Source organism: Paramisgurnus dabryanus, chromosome 4 (genome assembly GCF_030506205.2).
Source record: "Paramisgurnus dabryanus chromosome 4, PD_genome_1.1, whole genome shotgun sequence".
Classification (NCBI taxonomy): Eukaryota; Metazoa; Chordata; class Actinopteri; order Cypriniformes; family Cobitidae; genus Paramisgurnus; species Paramisgurnus dabryanus.
In genome coordinates this window covers 43952052-43970380 of record NC_133340.1, presented here as the reverse complement: position 1 = coordinate 43970380, position 18329 = coordinate 43952052, and the positions used below count along the sequence as shown (strand labels likewise).

The window sequence follows — 18329 nt, the reverse complement described above, 5'->3', positions numbered from 1 at the left end:
ACATTTATAACGTCTCATACTGCTGTGCTTTATTTTAAAAGTAGTATGAAATGACAAAGGAAAGGTACAGACTCTGTATCCCTCCAGGGGGCGTTTGACGACTCATCAAGAGACCAACTAGACTCTGTATTGTTTACCCCGATAAATGTGTACACAAATTGTAATTAAAAATTATTCGTATGTATTTATACAAATGGACGTTGCATGTAATCACAAACGATGGTGATTGGTCCAATTTGAATGTGCTGAGAAAAACAGCACGTACCCAAGTCGGTTCAAATGGTGCTTAAGTACCAGTCTAGTTGCTAACGAACAACTATATAACTAATACAGATTACCTAATGGCGTTTATTACTTTGAAATAATAATAGCAACTTGCCTGAAAATACCAGGAGGAAAACATAGTTTTCACATCGACTGACTCGATCCAAGAAACAAGCAAACATGTCACGCCCTGTGTCGTGACGTCTTCCGTTATCGGCCAATCAGCAAAGCTTCTCAGTTTGAACGTGAAGCGGTTTTTCCGTCATGGCTTTCAGTGATGTTCATTGTTTCATTCTGTATTAGACTTTACTTTTTATAATATTTTACATATTGGTCATTTTCAAACAGACGACAGAGGATCTGCATGTCGGTTACACGATCACAAGGTAAATTTAGTTGTCAAAAATAATAAACGCATCAGTCAATTTGCGCCAGCTAAAACAGTTTCCTGATTAGCACATTGCTAATTTTTTAGTATGTTATGTTTATATTCTTTTTTTAAAGAATCTCTGTGACAGGTTGACTTTAATTCAGTTTTATTTACATATTTAATTTGTTTTCTGTTTGTAACTTTGGTTTATTGTCTAATCGTAGCGCATTTAAGATCCATGACATTTATCTTAAAAGTAAGTGCATGCATCATGTTTAAAGTCATGGAAACCATAGATTAATGAGTAGTTTTATATAAACGTCTCTATACAATCAACATAATAAAACGAAACTACAAAACACTGATTTGTCCTTAATCTTTTGTAGTTATTCAAAATCTGTTATTTTGTAATTTTCAGTAAAATTCAAAGTTTTTAAGAGGTGTTTGTTTAATTTCAAGATTGAATCTTTGATTTTTTTTTAAACACCGACATTTGTCTATGTCATGACTATTTACAGATGATGATACTGTAAAATACAGTCTGCATTTTTTCAATGCATTTCCTACACACATATGTTCATCACAGGTTCATTAACAATTTAAATGTTTTTATTTTCTTTAGTTCAGACCCAAGATGGATGGCAAAGGAAGAAATGGACCTGTATTTATGAAAACATATGGTAAACGAATGTGTAAAGTGGACCCTTGGTTCTCACCTGATCTGAGGAAAGCGGCTTTCTCTTTTTCAAGCACTCTGTCATCAGATCAGTCCATTTCAGAGACCACACAACAACCCAAGAAACGGTAAATCACACTATCACTAACTGACTTATTAATATATACATGTTCATCGTGCTAATTTCCTCACTTTCTCTGTTTTATGAAGAATGAGAAATGCAGCCTCTCGTCCAGCTAAGAATAAAGGCAAGACTGCTAGGGAGAAAGAAAGTGATGATGAGAACTATGCTCCTCCTTTATCGTTCAGGTCAGGGAATATCTTTTAACAATCTTTCTGTTCAAAAGCAATTTAAGCAGTCGTTTCCTGATTTAACATAACAGCATGATTTAAGTTATTTAAACTTACTAAACTTTACTTTTAAGGTATTTAAACATCCTTAAATTATGACACTTTGTGAGCAGGGTGTTATCTGTTCTAGATTATGTGTTTAATAGAGTAAAATAACATATACAGTATGAAATCAAACTTTGAGACTTAAGCCTGTATGTCACAGGCCGGGTCACAAACAACCGTATTACATAATTGTAATTTTATAATAATAACAATAAAAATATCACATACACCACTTTATATTATTATATTCATACCCATAGCATTAATTTCATACATTATTTCTTCAATTTTAATTTCTGTGTAAATGCCTTTTTGCTGCTTGTGTGTTGCACAGGGTTCCCATGGGTCCTTGAAATTCTTGAAAGTTTGTGAATCTGGGGAAAAATTTAAGGCCCTGGGAAGTTTTTGAAAATATACATACATAGATACATATGTCAGTGCCATTGATTTGTCTCAAGATGCACACCAGTAATGTTTTTTGTAAGGTCTGTTTGATAAACTACTTGAATGTCCTAATATAACTAGGGCCTTGTTGTTGTTGTGCATATGCAGCTTCTGTGTGAGCTTGGCAGTGCAATGGCAGCAATAGTTTTAGTATGTTTTTCCCTACCATCTTTTCTTTATGTATGTCAATATGTAGGAAAAAGAATGCTGCTAAACCATCAGTAAAGAAAGCTGTGAGAAAGCCTCGAATGACAAAGAAGAAGAAACAGAATATACAAGCAATTCTCAGCAGCAGTGAAAATGAGGATGACTCCCTTATAATGAAGATAATCCCTCCAAAACCACCTGCTGAAAAATCTGCTGGGTAAGTCCTATGATGATGAGAATCACTACTGTTGAGTCGTGAGTCCATCAGTAAGATTATATTTGTGTCTATTTAGTCCCGAGAAAGTGTCGAACCTTCCTCTTATGGGCAAGTTTGTCACACATCGCAAAAGACCACTGGCACCTGTCCAAGCTCAGAAACACACCAGCAAACGTGTTGTGAGTAACAATATTTGATACATTGTGTTTGAAAAAGCGTAATAATGGTGACGTTTTATCTATAAAGCATTAGTCCCTCTTTTTCTTTTCTCATAGTCTGTTGCTGTTCACCGCACGCTAGATTCCTCCGACGATTTTCTCCCTTCGTTACGAAACAAGCCTCAAGCGAGCAGGAAACCATTTTGCACGGAGAAACTTGACTCAAACAGTCCCATCACCTACAAGAATCGGAAACGTTCCCAGAACCGAGCAGCCCTGGGTGAGGTCTCTTTCAACGATAGCGATGACCAGCACCTTGTGGCTAAACATCCCCTATTGTCCAGCACCCCTTCTGTGGTCTGCAAACAGCTCCTGCACTTACCTGAGCCTTCCATCAGTGAGATCTCCTCCCTTAGCTTTGATGAACATCAGCAAGCCACAAAAAACAATAGCAGCAAACGTGGTTTAAAGAATGGGAAGACAGCGAGAAGACAGCGACCCACAAATCATATGGGAAAGCAAGTGATTGAGGAGAAAGAGGGGGGAGAAGATTCGGTTATGGAGGTGACAGAGGGGGGAGACGATTCTGTTGTGGAGGTTTCATCTGGAGATGAAATGAGAGATCAGAGAAAAGATGGAGGTGTAGGTGTACCATCTGCACAGGCAAACACTGGTCCTGTATGTGTTTCGCCTCCATCACATGTTGACTCTTTAGCTGAGAGCCTTAAGGAAAGGTGAGTAATACCTGAGATCTTTCTACAGCTGTGGTGAATAACTTTTGATAGGTGAAAGGAGTAGTTCATTCAAAAATGAAAATTCTGAATTTACAAACCCTCATGCCATCCCACATCTACAGTATATGACATTAAAATGGGATCATTGTATCTTCTTATATTGGGTTAAAAATGTTTAAGCTCTTGTAAATTGTCCAGTTAAATTAAGAACATTTTCATTTTGGGGAACAATTTCTAACTTTTTTGTTTTTATGAAGTTGAAAGGCCATACATTGGAATTTAGCACTGAAAGATTTTCTTCTAAATATAGATTTGTCTTGTTTTGATATACAGGTGTCGCAATGTGGATGCAGCTGTAATGCTTAACAAATTAGACATCTCTGAGAAACCGTCTTCGCAGAGCTGCCATAGGAAGATTTCCTTAAACCGTTCAGACTTTTCCCTCCTTGCAACAAGTCGGAGCAGCAAAACCAATTCTCCTGTGCCATCCAGCTGTTCTTCACCATCCAAACCATCTCTCTTACCCCTGTATATTTCCTTTAAATCTCCCCCCAGTTCCACTTTAAATGAGGAAAGTCAAACCAGTTCAAACCTGTGTTCAAACCAGCCTCTTATTGACCGTCTTAAGGCTGAGTGTCTGTTATCTTGCCTGACTGTCGAAATTCCTCGTCTTGATTTGGGTGCCTATTCTTATGTCCACCAGGGGGCAGCACCAGGACCTTGTACTGACTCTCCAAACATCTGCCAGACAGAGAGCGCCGCCTCTCCACCTTTTAAGGAACCAGAGAACTGCATTGTAACATCAAAGAGCCCAATAAGTCATAGTAATACTGAAACAGTTGTTCGCCGTCTGTCTGAGTCTTTTCAGCCACCACGAATAGCGCATCCTGCTGCTGCGGCGGCTCTTAGTGCTGCACGCCCACCAGCTGTGTCTAAAGGTGCTGGAACTAGCACTGGCCGTAAAGTTTGCGTGAGTGGACTGAATGTCAGCCGCTGGTCACGGAGGGGTACTGGAGAACGCAACGTGAAGCAGAGAAAAAGGGAAGAACGAACAAAAGCACAGTCTGGAAAAGAGTCTGGAAACTCGAGTTCATGGGGCAGCATATTGTCTGGTGGAGCGGAAACTTTTGCAGGGGTCAGTTATCATTTTGCCAGAAAGACATTTGTTAAGTTTTCACTTTTTAGTAGTTCCTTCATAGGTTGTTAGTCTTTTTTTTTAAATGGGTGACCATAACTTTAAATTCATAAAATAAAATTTCCCAATAAAAAAAAAAAATGTCCTTCAGTACAATATGTTTGACTTTAGGATATCTATAAATTAGTGTGCAAAAAAAAAAACGCATTAAGGGGCCAATCACACTAAACTTGTAAAAATCTCTAGCTGTGCATTTTTCCGCCAAAGTTCAAATTCTTTTCAACTTGCGCGTTTCCCGCTGCAATGCTCAATTCATTCGAACTAGACACGTGAAGTAGGTGGAATTGCGTCTAATGCGCTAAACGCCTCATTCGCGCCGCGAGACCTTCAGACGCACATCAACGCGTCTTCACATTGACTTAAAGGAATAGTCTACCCTTTTGCCATATTAAACTATGTTATTACCTCAACCTAGATGAATTAAAACATACCTATCTTTTTTCAATGCTTGCACTGTACAGCGTGTTGTGAATGTGTTAGCATTTAGCCTAGCCCCATTCATTCCTATGGTACCAAACAGGGAAGCCACTAAACACTTCCGTGTTTTCCCTATTTAAAGACTGTTACATGAGGTGTTATACCAGTAAGTATGGTGCCACAAAATAAAACTTTTTTTTGGTACCATAGGAATGAATGGGACTAGGCTAAATGCTAACACATTCACAACAAGCTGTACAGTGCACGCATTGAAAAAAGATAGGTATGTATTAATTCGTCTAGGTTGAGGTAATAACATAGTTTAATATGGGAAAAGGGTGGACTATTTCTTTGATATTGAAATCACTCGTGCTTGACGCCTCTACCGCGGCTGGTGTGAACGCAGCAGGCTTTTTTTGGTCACTTTCAAAAGAGCAGTGTGGGGCGGCGTTTTATATTGCTAGTCTACTACCGATGCAGCTGTCCTTTCAGTCAAATATTGAAGCGTGAGTGCTCTTTTGCTGTTAACTGTCATATTAGCAGAATCTTTAAAAAGAGGACCCTTGGTCTGACCTTGTTTGAGGAAGAGAGATGCACAAACACGCAGGAGACAGTGAGTGATTGCAGTCCGGTTGTTTCAAACAACTGTAATCTTCCATCACTACAATAGAAGGCCCGCCTCCCCCTCATATGATTGGACATTGAAAAGACGTAAATTTGAACACTTTTCCGCTTTATAGACGCTTTCAGCAGTAACAACATAAAATTAACCATTGGCTTTTGTGGCCAATAACTCTGTAAACAACAGTAAACACCGCTAAGAATAAATAACAACAAAGTACTTTAAACATAGTTTATTTATATAACAAGAAAAGTAAACAACACATAGATTACATTTGTTCAAGAGTTCAGTTTAGCAACTCATCAGACCATAAAAAAACTGAAACCGGAAGAAAAGTTTGGATCAGACACGTATCGCGTCACCGCACGTTCGCCCGATGAAACGGTCAATAGAATGCACCGATTTAAAGGTGAATAAGTAGGTTACTTTATTTAATTTATAGTGATTTCGAATGCAATGCTGCGTAGCAGATTCCAGGCTGTGAGGTAAATGCTATTAACGTTTTGGCTATTTAACTTCCTGTTTCAGTGGAAGTTACATCAGTGCATCAAACAGTGCATGTTTTAGGCACTATATTAGGTCTTTAAGCCTTTTAAAGAATTGCTAAAAGTTTAAATTTAAGCTTGCACATTTGTAAAGTCAGCACTATTATAGATTATATGCTTTTTTCCTCACAAGTCTTTGTTTGATTTCTGTATTCAGTAAATACAATCTAAGAAAAATCATCAGAATGTGATTTTCAGAACAAAATCAAAAGTGCTATTTGTAAGAAAAAATTGACATATCTTTTCTATGCATACATGCAGGACTCAGCATGTGGCTGGCTGCAAGGCACCAGTGGGATTGCTCTGGCTGTGACGCCTCTCAGAATGGATCAGATGAATCTGTCCTCCATCCTAGCCAATTTTACTCCTGACACACTCACCACAAACACATGGGGTCGACTCAAGGCATCGCTATCACTTCATAAGAAGAAAACCGGTATGTGTTGGAGCAGGCCAGATAATGCACAGTGACATGAACACTCACAAAGTTAAAGGGATAGTTCACCCAAAAATGAAAAATGTGTCATTTTCTCACCCTCATGTTGTTCTCATGAGTTTCTTTATTCTGTTGAACACAAAAGAGGATATTTTGATAAATGACAGTAACCACACAGTTCATGGCACCCATTGACTTTCATAGTATTTTTTCCAAAATATATTTTTTTGTATTCAGCAGAAGAAATGTTTAGAACATGATGAGAGTGAGTAAATGATGACACAATTTTCATTTGTGGGTAAACTGTCCCTTTAACATTTCATACACCCTCAAAACTTACAGTTGAACTTGAACACTTGTGCCAGTAAGGTCATTTGAATTAATGTCTTTTGCTTCATTCATGTTTATTTATCACAGCATTTCCAACCCCTCAACGTTTGGCTCAGTCTCATCTGAAGACCCCACGCTCTCGGTTTCTAGCAGACACCAGTCTAGAACTATTTGCTTCTCCTGCCTGCACCCCTTTATCCAGACTCACGCCTTCACGCCTGCTCCGGTCCACCATAAATACACCCATGGTAAGGACTGTTAACTCTTCAGTTATTGTAATATGAAGGTGCATTTCTTGCACAAAACTTTATTTTCGGTTTATTTTTATTTTTCCAAATTATTTTATTTTTCTGAATTATTGCTATCGCTTTTTGTACATTTGTATGTAATTTAAAAATTAACTTAAGCTGATTTAATGGGATCGTCTCTTCTCATTTTCATTCTTTTTTCTTTTTTGCCTGTTGTTTAGTCTCCTTGTGATGATGACATCAGCGATGCAGAAAAAGTGTATCAGGAGTGTCAGCAGAGCGGCCCACTTTCCTTCAGCGACTGTATCCCTCCGTCTCGCATGAAGGTTTGCAGTAAGATCGGTGAAGGAACGTTCGGAGAAGTCTTCTCAACCATAAATGACTCCAACCAGACTGTTGCTCTCAAAGTACGTAAACAAAATGTAATTGTGTACAATTTACCTTTGCTTTAAAGCTGCTTTTGTGTCAGGTGATGTTTGTTCAGCACTTTCTTTTATGTTTCACTGTGAACAGAAATTAAATTTAAACATCTATATGTATGCTAGAATATTTAAAGCATGCCTATTAGGACATTTTGTTGTTTGTTATGGGTCTGTAGTCTCATTTAAATACTAATTTAAACACCCTCATACGTATATGGTGCTTGTGGTTTATGTTTTTCTGTTCATAATTAAAGATATTTGTTTAGCCACACACATATTGTATCATTGTAAGTTGTTTAAAATCCCAATTTTTTGTAAATACTATAGATCATCCCAGTGAACGGAAGTCAAAAGGTCAATGGTGAACACCAGAAAACATTTGGAGAAATTCTTCATGAAATCATTATTTCCAAGTAAGACTTGCCCTGGCATAGCTCAGCAAACGCATTATACAATGTAAAACATAGGAGATATGCTGATCTTCAATGTTCCCACAGAGAATTGAGCAGCCTTAACTTAAAGGAAATCAATAAGACAGACGGTTTCATCGGACTCAACAAGTATGAGAGTCTTTTCTAGCAAACTTTTATAAAGTTAAATCAGGATCTGAAGTTGTTGTAAAAAGAAATGTGTTGACTGACAAGTCATCAAAAAATCTTAATCTTTTAGTCTTCATTGTGTTCGTGGACGGTACCCTGAAGCTCTGCTTAAAGCCTGGGACAAGTTCGACTCGCAGAAGGGATCTGAGAATGACAGGCCTGGTAAGATATGCTTAAAGGGATAGTTCACCCAAAAATTACAATTCTGTCATTGTTTACTCACTCTCATGTTGTTACAAACCTGTATACATTTATTTGTTCTGATGAACACAAAGGAAGATATTATGAGGACTGTTGGTAACCAAACCGAAGCCGCATTGACTTCCATAGTGGGAAAAAACAATACCATGGAAGTGAATAGGGCTTCTGATCGGGTTTGTTACAAACATTCCTTAATTTTTTTTCTTTGTATTCATCAGAACAAAGACATGTATATGGGTTTAACACGAGAGTGAGTAAAAATGACAGAATATCCCTTTATGCTAGTTGTTCTCAATAAAGTGTTACATTTTCTATATTTCCAGCGTTGTAGATTTGCCGAGTTTCATAACTACTGGTGTGAACAGTTAATAGTTATTTAATTGTATTATGATATTTAATGTTTACTTCCTTGGCACAGATTTCTTTGATGATGAGCAGATGTTTTTAATCCTGGAGTTTGAGTTTGGAGGGAGTGATCTGGAGAACATGAAAGGAAAGGTACTGTTGTCTTTCGGAGACCGGTTTGCCTACTTCTATCACCGTTAGATTTGTGAACGATCGTTTTGACCGAAACAGAAAACTTTGTTTGCTTTTTCAGCTGCCCTCCATGGCCCAGGCCAAGAGTATTTTACATCAAGTGACTGCAGCTCTGGCTGTAGCTGAGCAGGCATTGTGCTTTGAACACAGGTAATGGTTATATTATTATATTATTAAATTATATTTAATGTTAACCTGTCTCTGAAAAAAGTCTCAATTATGAGAACTGTGTCAACAAAGTTTGATTTCAATCTTTGACATGGTCTTAATCTGTCAATATTAAAGGCATAGTTCACCCAAAAATAAAAATTTTGCCATCATTTACAAACTCTCATTATGTTACAAACCTGTATAAATTTTTTTGGTAGATATTTTGAAATATGTTTGTAACCAAACCGTTCGTGGACCCCATTTACTTCCATAGTAATCTTTTTCCTACTATGGAAGAGAATGGGGTCCACAAATGATTTGGTTACAAACATTTCTTAAAATATCTTCCTTTGTGTTCATCAGAACAAAGAAATTTATGCGGGTTTGTTACAACACGAAAGTGAGTAAATGATGACAGAATTTTCATTTTTGGGTGAACTATCCCTTTAAAGATATCAGGGTTATATTTTCCTAGATTGTTCTTTACATGATGTAGTATGGGTTTATGTGGAAAACTGTAAATAAAAAAAAATAGTTAAGCTGTCACAGACTGGGTCACATAACTTTTCCACATAAGTATAACGTTTCTCAGTTAAAAAGCAAGGATACATTTTTAAAGGGTATATTTTGTAGAATCATTATTGTGCATGATTGCATATAAATTTCACGATTTTATAGATCACAGTGGAAAATTATAAGTCCAGCATGTCAACAAATAAAACTTGGTTTTGAAAAACAATATGTCTAGATTGTACATTGAAATATTTTGAAGGGCACATATTATGCAAAATTCACTTTTACAAGGAAACACAACCCTAAAATTAAAAATCTACCCTCTACTTCTTTTTCAATCCTCATTAAACCAAAGCAGTCTTATTAGACATGCTGTTTTGATTATCTTGTTAATGTGACGTCACACTGATAAAGCCTTACCCATGGCCACTGACTGCATGGTTAATTTGACCCAAAAGCTTCTTTAAATGTGTTTGTTAGCACATTGTAGAGCTAATGTGGCTAAAGATATTATTGCCTCAGACTATTTTTAGTCTGTTTTAACTGAACACGCTCACTGTTTGTTGGTAATGCCGAGTTCAGAATGCATGATTTTCAAAGCAGTCGGGTCACAGATCTTTTCATACGGCATCTGGGGTAGCGTTCAGTCGCTGCTGTTTTCACACTGCATGATGGATTGGCGACAGGGGGTTTCACCCGGCATGACTTTACCATAAGAAGAATCACAAACAACTTTGTCCCGGTCCGCAAACTAGGTCTCACAACAAAACGCATGCAAGAAGTGACAATGAAACAATGCGAGGTCACGAGTGCAAGACCGGAGTTCTCACGTGGGACTGGGATCTTGACTCCTTGACGGACTCCCAGCTGCCCTGTATGTTGCTCTATCATTGGCTGTAGGTCATCGGCAATGTTATTTTCAGTTAGAACACATTTCACACAGCATGACTGGTCGGCGATTCTCTCAGATCGTGTGTTTGATTATTCTTACTGTGTGATTGCACGAGCACCGATTTGCCTGTGATATCGGGCATTTGTTAGCGAATTCTCGAAACTTGTTGGCGAGTCAAAATGTGCAGTCGTAACTTGGCATAAGAATAAAAAACTGTAGCTCAGTTGCATTTTAAGGTACAGACATGAAAACGGCGCCTTTTTGCTTATATCCAAATAGGGGCATTTTGGACATGCGATAATAAATTATCTGTGGGGTATTTTGAGTTGAAAGTTCACAAACACATTCTTGGCACACCTAAGACTCATCTAAAATGGGCACAATATGTGGTGTTTTCACATATTGGTAATTTTAAAAGAACCAAACCCAGTTCACTTATAGTGAATCAGAAAAAGAAACTAGCCGAATGTGACCTCAGTCCTTTTGGGACACAAAAGGGGACCCAGTTCTTTTTTTGGTCCTCTTCAGAACTGAAGTGATCTCAGGCCCTTTCTTGTTCACATCACAACTTCATAAGAACTCAGACCCCAGCTTTCTGTGCAGCGGTTGATATTCATGTCAAAACCCTGCACGAAGCGGACCAGGACCTCATTGCTTTCACATCGAACCACAAAAGAACCCAAAATGGAACCATACTCGGACCACATCCGGAGGTGGCCTGAGTACGGTTCGATTTTTGGTCCTTTTAAGGGGGTCTGAGATCACTTGGTTTGTGTTGTTCAAACAAACGAGGTGTGAAACCACACCAAAAATGTCTCTTTTAAATGGAACACTAGTTTGCATGTAAAAGACATGTTTATCAGTGTAAGCCGAGGTAAAAGATGTGTGTGCATTTCTCAGAGATCTTCATTGGGGGAACATTCTGGTGAAAAACACTAAGCAGAAGCAGAGCGAGTTCATCCTGAACGGAGCGGTGCATTCTGTAGAGACACGAGGAGTTCACGTCAATATAATCGACTACTCGCTCTCACGCCTGGAGATTGGTGAGTCTACATTTTTGACACTGCTTATGTCTTTTCAAGTCAGAAAGAAATAGAAGATGGTGTTTCTTCCATATTGTGAGATATATATCCGAGTGAAACTGCATTTGCAATGAGAAAATGTAGGGTGGGAATTAATTGGATCATTGAAAGTTGGAGGTCCGCCATTGGTTTGTCAACAGCCCGGCCCTCCAGGACCGAGTATGGGCACCCTTAATTTATAATAAACAATTGCAATTAGTTAATGCATTAGCTAACATGAACTTACAATGAACAATACTTCTATAGCATTAATTAATCTTCGTTTATGTAAATTTCTATTTAAAAACACGGTTCCCACGGGTCCTTGAAAGTTTGTGAATCTGGGGGAAATAATTCAAGGCCCTGGGAAGTTTTTGAAAATATACATACATAGATATAGGTAATTGAAAGTGCTTGAATCTATTTTATGCAAGAAATTTTCTGGAAAAAATCCATATTATTCCCTGTGTAGTGTAGGATAATATCATAAAAATTATAGACTTTTTAAGCACACGTGCTGAACTGTTTGCTTTAAATGCTTTTATCTTCTGTATGCAAATGTTGATTCATACCCAAAAGGCTTTTTTGCATAATTGTGTTTGACACATGAAAACGTCTCGGGTTACGTATGTAACTGTTGTTCCCTGAGAAGGGATTGAGACGCTGCATCTCCCTTTCCATACTTCCTGCGTCCCTGTAAAGCCATCTTTGGCAATATTTCAGATAGCGATATACTTCCTGGCTCCTGCGCTACCATGTCTTTGTTATTAAGCCTCACCATTGGTTGAATTTGATATACACATTCAGACGCACTTACCCCTGGGGGAGTCCCCCAAGTGTCACAGCAGTGATGCAGTGCGAGTTCCCTTAAAAGGGAACTGTAACAATGTGTATCTTAAAAGGTAACACGATGTAACCTTGCTCTCACTTGAAACGTGTCCCCACATTAAGTCCTTGAATTTGAGGGTATTGGACCTGGAAAGTCCTTGAAAGGTCCTTGAATTTGAAGTTAACTAAAGTGTGGGAACCCTGTAAAAAATATGAGGATATACTTTACAATAAGGTTGTATTAGTAAACATTAGTAAATGCATTAACTAATATGAACAAACAATGAACGATATAGTTTCTCTGCATGTGTTAATTCTTGTTAATTTCAATACAGTTATTCATGTTAGTTCATGGTGCTTTCAATAATGTTAAGTGTGTTTTTCTCTGAAACTTCAAATGCATTGTCTCACATTACCTGAACCAATGGTGTGAGTTATGGGCAGGACTCTTAACCATAAGGGGTCCTCCTTATAGTAGTGGCACAATAATGACACGCTTCAGCTTTAAATGAATGTTTCCCGTGCTGTTCTTCACTTCAAAACGTTATCTGTCTCTCATTTAGATGGACTGACAGTATCATGTGACATCTCAGCCGATGAAGAGCTGTTTATGGGTCAGGGAGATTACCAGTTTGAAATCTACCGCATGATGAAGAAGGAAAACAAGTGTGTACCTCAAAGAAAAAGATATTCCTATCTATTTGTTTTCGAGTATGCTTCTCATTGTTTTTATTCTCTCTCTCTGTCTGTCTTAGCAATTGCTGGTCAACATATAATCCCCATTCTAACGTGTTGTGGCTGCACTATCTGGCTGACAAACTGTTAAGCATGAACTACAAGACCAAATCCCAGTCCAGCCAGCAGAAGACACTGAAAAGCACCATCAAGTCTTTCCATTCTGAAATACTCGATTATGAGTCAGCCACAGAAGCTCTTACAAAGTGCAAATTGTTTCAGTGAAATATGTACTTGGCTGTTTTTTAATGAACACAATAGGTAGACCTGTGTATTTAGGATTGCAAGTCTAGGAAAAGTAAAAAATATATTTTTTACTTATCTCTGTAAAAATGTTAAAAAACAAATAAAATGTCCTATCATGTTATTTAAAAAACAAAAATATGTAGTTTTATTGATATACATCAATATAGTTATACAGTTTTGGCATAGTATGGCAAAGCCAACAAGTTTTTTGCATTATTTTTTATTAATTATGAAAGCTTCAGCATTCCACACAACATTTCCACCACTACAAACTTGGCAGTTCACTTAATATATATATATATATATTAATATATGTCCACATTGAAGTTTGTGCAGAATTGTTGAATTGTTCGGTTCACCTTGCATGATCTTCCTTGTGCTGGAGGTATAATGTGTGAGAAGATAAACCACTGCAAGGGAACGTCATCTGCCACCTCTTTGAGGTGCCCATGTGCTCCATGACCATTAAAGTCCTACCCTGCTGTCCTTCATAAGTCTGAGGAGTTGTTCAGGGTGAATGCATAATTTCTGCTGTTTTGTGACATTTAAGACATTGGGCTGTCTGTGAACAGGATAAACGTGAGATGCATCTTGTAGAAAAGCTTATTTGGTGTCGAGTATGCACAAAAGGAGCCTTTGGTGAGCCTGTTGTCAAAGTCTTGTGGTACAAACCGGAAGATTTGATGGTGGCTCAGAAAGAAAAGTATTTGGTGAACCACTCCTGTTTCTGAGGGTCTTGTCCATCAGGTCCTGTTTTAATAACTCTCTGCTCAGCTGGAGTCCTACAAGACAAATATATGCATAAGTTTTTGGTTATATTAATAACCTCCTGAGATCAAGGAAAAAAGTTAAAGAATTACGTTGGGTTGGTAACAAACAATGCAAAGAATAAAAAAAACACATTTTTATTTTATGACGTTTCTACTGTAATGGAAAACAGTTATTTTTACTAATAAATTTAAATTTTAACAACTTTATATTTCATAAAATGTGCTTGTTGAAATTTTGAAATACAAAAAAAGTAAGTTGGCAAGGTCACACACCCTCACATGTGATGTCATTTTAAAGAACTAAGTGTACACTTTCAGGAAAAACATGCATAACACGAGATATAAGAGAAAACGTAGAAAATATTCTAATTTTCCAGCTCCCCTAGGGTTAAATATTTGATTTTTACAGTTTTGGAATCCATTTAGCTGATCTCTGGGTCTGGCGGTACCACTTTTAGCATAGCTTAGCATAATCCATAGAATCTGATTAGACCATTAGCATCGCGCTCAAAAATATCCAGAGTTTTGATATTTTCCCTATTTAAAACTTGACTCTTCTGTAGTTACATCATGTACAAAGACCGACGCAAAAATTAAAGTTGTGATTTTCTAGGCAGATCAGGCTAGGAACTATACTCTCATTCTGGCGTAATACAACCCCAAAACAGAAAAAGTTGGGACACTGTAGAAATTGTGAGTAAAAAAGGAATGGAATAATTTACAAATCTCATAAACTTATATTTTATTCACAGTAGAATATAGATAACATATCAAATGTTGAAAGTAAGATATTTTGAAATGTCATGCCAAATATTGGCTCATTTTGGATTTCATGAGAGCTACACATTCCAAAAAAAGTTGGGACAGGTAGCTATAAGAGGCCAGAAAAGTTAAATGTGCATATAAAGGAACAGCTGGAGGAGGACCAATGTTTAGGAATGGGAATGTTGTCCTATTCTTGTCTAATACAGACTTCTAGTTGCTCAACTGTCTTAGGTCTTCTTTGTCGCATCTTTCGCTTTATGATGCACCAAATCTTTTCTTTGGGTGACAGATCTGGACTGCAGGCTGGCCATTTCAGTGCTCAGATCCTTCTTCCATGCAGTCTTGACATTGTAATTGATGCAGTATGTGGTCTGGCATTGTCATGTTGGAAAATGCAAGGTCTTCCCTGAAAGAGACGACGTCTGAATGGGATCATATGTATCTAGAACTTGGATAAACCTTTCAGCATTGATGGTGCCTTTCCAGATGTGTAAGCTGACCATGCCACACACACTCATGCAACCCCAAACCATCAGAGATGCAGGCTTCTGAAAAGAGCGCTAATAACAACTTGGGTTGTCATTGTCCTCTTTAGTCCGGATGAAATGGCATCCCAGTTTTTCAAAAAGAACTTCAAATTTTGATTCGTTGGACCACAGAACAGTTTTCCACTTTGCCAAAGTCCATTTTAAATGAGCCTTGCCCAGGGAAAACGCCTATGCTTCTGGATCATGTTTAGATATGGCTTCTTTTTTGACCTACAGAGTTTTAGCTGGCAACAGCGAATGACACGGTGGATTGTGTTCACTGACAATGTGTTCTGGAAGTATTCCAGAGCCCATGTTGTGATTTCCATTACAGTAGCATTCCTGTATGTGATGCAGTGCCATCTAAGAGCCCGAAGATCACAGGCATCCGGTATGGTTTTCCGGTCTTGACCCTTACGCATAGAGATTGTTCCAGATTCTCTGAATCTTTGAATGATATTATGCACTGTAGATGATGATAACTTCAATCTCATTGCATTTTTTCTCTGAGAAGCTCAGAAAACTATTTTTCGCTGCAGCATTGGGGGAATTGGTGATTCTCTGCCCATCTTGACCTCTGAGAGACACTGCCATTCTGAGAGGCTCTTTTTATACCCAATCATGTTGCCAATTGACCTAATAAGTTGCAAATTGGTCTTTCAACTGTTCCTTATATGTACATTAAAATTTTCTGGCCTCTTATTGCTACCTGTCCCAACTTTTTTTGGAATGTGTAGCTCTCATGAGATCCAAAATGTGCCAATATTTGGCATGACATTTCAAAATATCTTACTTTCAACATATGATATGTTATCTATATTCTACTGTGAATAAAATATAAGCTTATGAGATTTGTAAATTATTCCATTCCTTTTTTACTCACAATTTCTACAGTGTCCCAACTTTTTCTGTTTTGGGGTTGTAATCAAGGACTTTGCTGCCGTAACATGGCTGCAATGATATAACGCAGCAGTCGAAAATAGTCCCTTTAATAACTAGCAGGGGACTATTTTCGAGCACTGCGTAATACAGTCCCTCCGGAAAAACGTGATAATGCGATCGCATGATTCAGCGCATAATCAGCCAAACTCTGCATATTTATGCGGGGGCCACATTTTTTCAAATACGCCACACTTTCGCAGCATAAATTGCAGATTTACGTGCGCAAAATATGCAGGGCTTGCATGATTTCATAATCCCAGCATTTTCTAAAATTACATATATCTTAGCAGAAAGTGGAAAATGCATTTACTTCACACAAGCGCAGCCATGTTTCCTGTTGCCAAGGGAACGTTATGAAGTGACGTGATTATATGACGTGAACATCATTGAAAAACTGCAAACCGTTTTAGCAAGTTCCCGCAGTTTTTACAAGTTCCCGGAATTTCCGTAAGTTCCTGCAATTTCATTGCATAAAATGCATAAATATCCCGCATATTCCAATGCAATTTTTAACAAAACATGCCGCAAGATCAACAATTTTTGCCTGCAACAATCACAAAAAAAAACACTGGAAGGACTGGTAATATCATCAATATCAAAATGAGTATATTTAAAAAAAAAAGGTCAATGTCCCTTTAAAATGCCTATGTTCAGAACTATATGATTGGAGTACTAGTATTCTTGTAAATACCTGATATGCTGGTTATAGTTCATTTTAAGCTGGGGCTGATGTCGAACTTCTTGTGAGGGTGGGCGGCTGTGTCTGACAGAGGTTCTGCGTTCAGCATGAGGTGAGGTGGGTGTCTGTGTCCTTGTTAGGGGAGTCCCTCGACTGCTTTGTTCCAGACTGGTAAATCTACGATCCATAATAGGGGAGCTCTTTGTCTTGGGCGACCCTCCATCGTACGAGCAGAGGTTGGGCACGCTAGTTTCCTCCACCCCTTTTTTCTATAAACACATGGCAAAATTAGGCTTTTCTTCCAACTTCACTAAACAGAAAACATGGGGCTTTTCTTGAAAGTTTAGTTCCCAGCTACTGTTACAGGCATTCTTTCATTAGGGATGACAGAGCAGATTTTTCGCCAAGGGCACAGAGTAACAAAAACAATCAATAATTCAATAGTTTTACCCGATATGTTGCATAGACATTAGCATACTTGTGCTGACTGTAGGACATCATGACCTATACGTATAGTATTAGCGATGCGGGAGTGTGGATTTTATCGTGCGTATGTGTGCTACCTTCAAAGTAGGTGTGAGGGTCCCTGCTTGAGTCCTAGAGTCATAAGGCTTCAATATTTCATCGATGCAGAGGGGAGGATGCTGGGAAAGCTGGTGGAGGTCCTCCTGAAGTGTAAAAGCAGTAAGATAAAGAGAGAGAACAGCAGCAGCAACCAGTTTTACACAAGACTGTGTCTCACCACCAGACTTTTGATAAGTTGGTCCCTCTCTGTAAGCTTGTCCTGCAGTTTGGCGATGGTGTGGAGGTCTTCTGCTCTCCTCTTCCCTCTATCTTCCCTTTCTCTCAACCTACACAAACAATACCATGAGCAATCATAAATTATCTAGATCATTTTAAAGCATTTTATTACTGGAATACTTCCTCCTGATTGGTCATTCTGTTATCTGATATCCTGATCACCTGTACATTATCCCTTATGTATACAACAGTAAATGCCTCTGGAGTAGCTGATTTGTATAGATTTGTCTGCATTCAATGGTCAGATGTTTTTTTGTAAAATAGCTGGTCATTGTTCCTGTCCCGTCTCTGCTACACTGCTAATTTTCTACCACTTATGCATCTGCAGCATCTTTTTTCTCGCATAACAGTTTTAGCTCAAATCAACTGATAATGACAGTAGCTGTATAAAAAGCTGGATAATGTACAAACCGCCGATCATTATAACAAAGTATGCCTCTGCTACGCGTTTATATTAAATAA

At 38.1% G+C, this 18329-nt stretch overlaps 2 protein-coding genes across 5 annotated transcripts in view; one reads left to right on the top strand and one right to left on the bottom strand.

Annotated features, from left to right (window-relative positions):
* The first annotated feature begins 514 nt into the window (after positions 1–514).
* haspin (histone H3 associated protein kinase) lies at positions 515–13422 on the top strand. Of its 2 annotated transcripts, XM_065254719.2 has the most exons (18): positions 515–650; positions 1257–1438; positions 1521–1619; positions 2347–2514; positions 2591–2693; positions 2790–3406; positions 3740–4541; positions 6447–6621; positions 7039–7199; positions 7421–7606; positions 7949–8034; positions 8119–8181; positions 8291–8382; positions 8840–8919; positions 9020–9108; positions 11414–11556; positions 12966–13068; positions 13158–13422. In XM_065254719.2, the coding sequence occupies exons 2-18, from the start codon at positions 1269–1271 to the stop codon at positions 13360–13362; spliced, it is 3342 nt and encodes a 1113-aa protein (XP_065110791.1). In that variant the 5' UTR covers positions 515–650; positions 1257–1268; the 3' UTR covers positions 13363–13422. The 2 variants fall into 2 exon arrangements, with proteins under 2 accessions (XP_065110791.1, XP_065110792.1); XM_065254720.2 differs by lacking the exon at positions 1521–1619.
* Positions 13423–13607: 185 nt separating this feature from the next.
* The window catches only part of fam184b (family with sequence similarity 184 member B), a 43859-nt gene continuing 39137 nt past the window's right edge, over positions 13608–18329 (bottom strand). Inside the window, exons 16-19 of one of the 3 annotated variants that reach the window (XM_065254718.2) lie at positions 17809–17917; positions 17630–17719; positions 17079–17335; positions 13608–14165 (exon numbers count right to left, since the gene is read on the bottom strand). In XM_065254718.2, coding sequence (XP_065110790.1) covers positions 14075–14165; positions 17079–17335; positions 17630–17719; positions 17809–17917 — 547 coding nt within the window. In that variant the 3' untranslated portion in view covers positions 13608–14074. Of the gene's footprint in view, positions 14166–17078; positions 17336–17629; positions 17735–17808; positions 17918–18329 lie in introns of all 3 variants that reach the window. The other 2 variants (XM_065254717.2, XM_065254716.2) reach the window with 2 other exon arrangements.

Coding starts and splice junctions, on each gene's coding strand:
- haspin (XM_065254719.2), top strand. CDS start 1,269: ATGGATGGCAAAGGAAGAAATGGACCTGTATTTATGAAAACATATGGT. Junction 8,035..8,118: donor CATGAAATCATTATTTCCAA/GTAAGACTTGCC, acceptor ATGTTCCCACAG/AGAATTGAGCAGCCTTAACT. Junction 13,069..13,157: donor ATGATGAAGAAGGAAAACAA/GTGTGTACCTCA, acceptor TGTCTGTCTTAG/CAATTGCTGGTCAACATATA.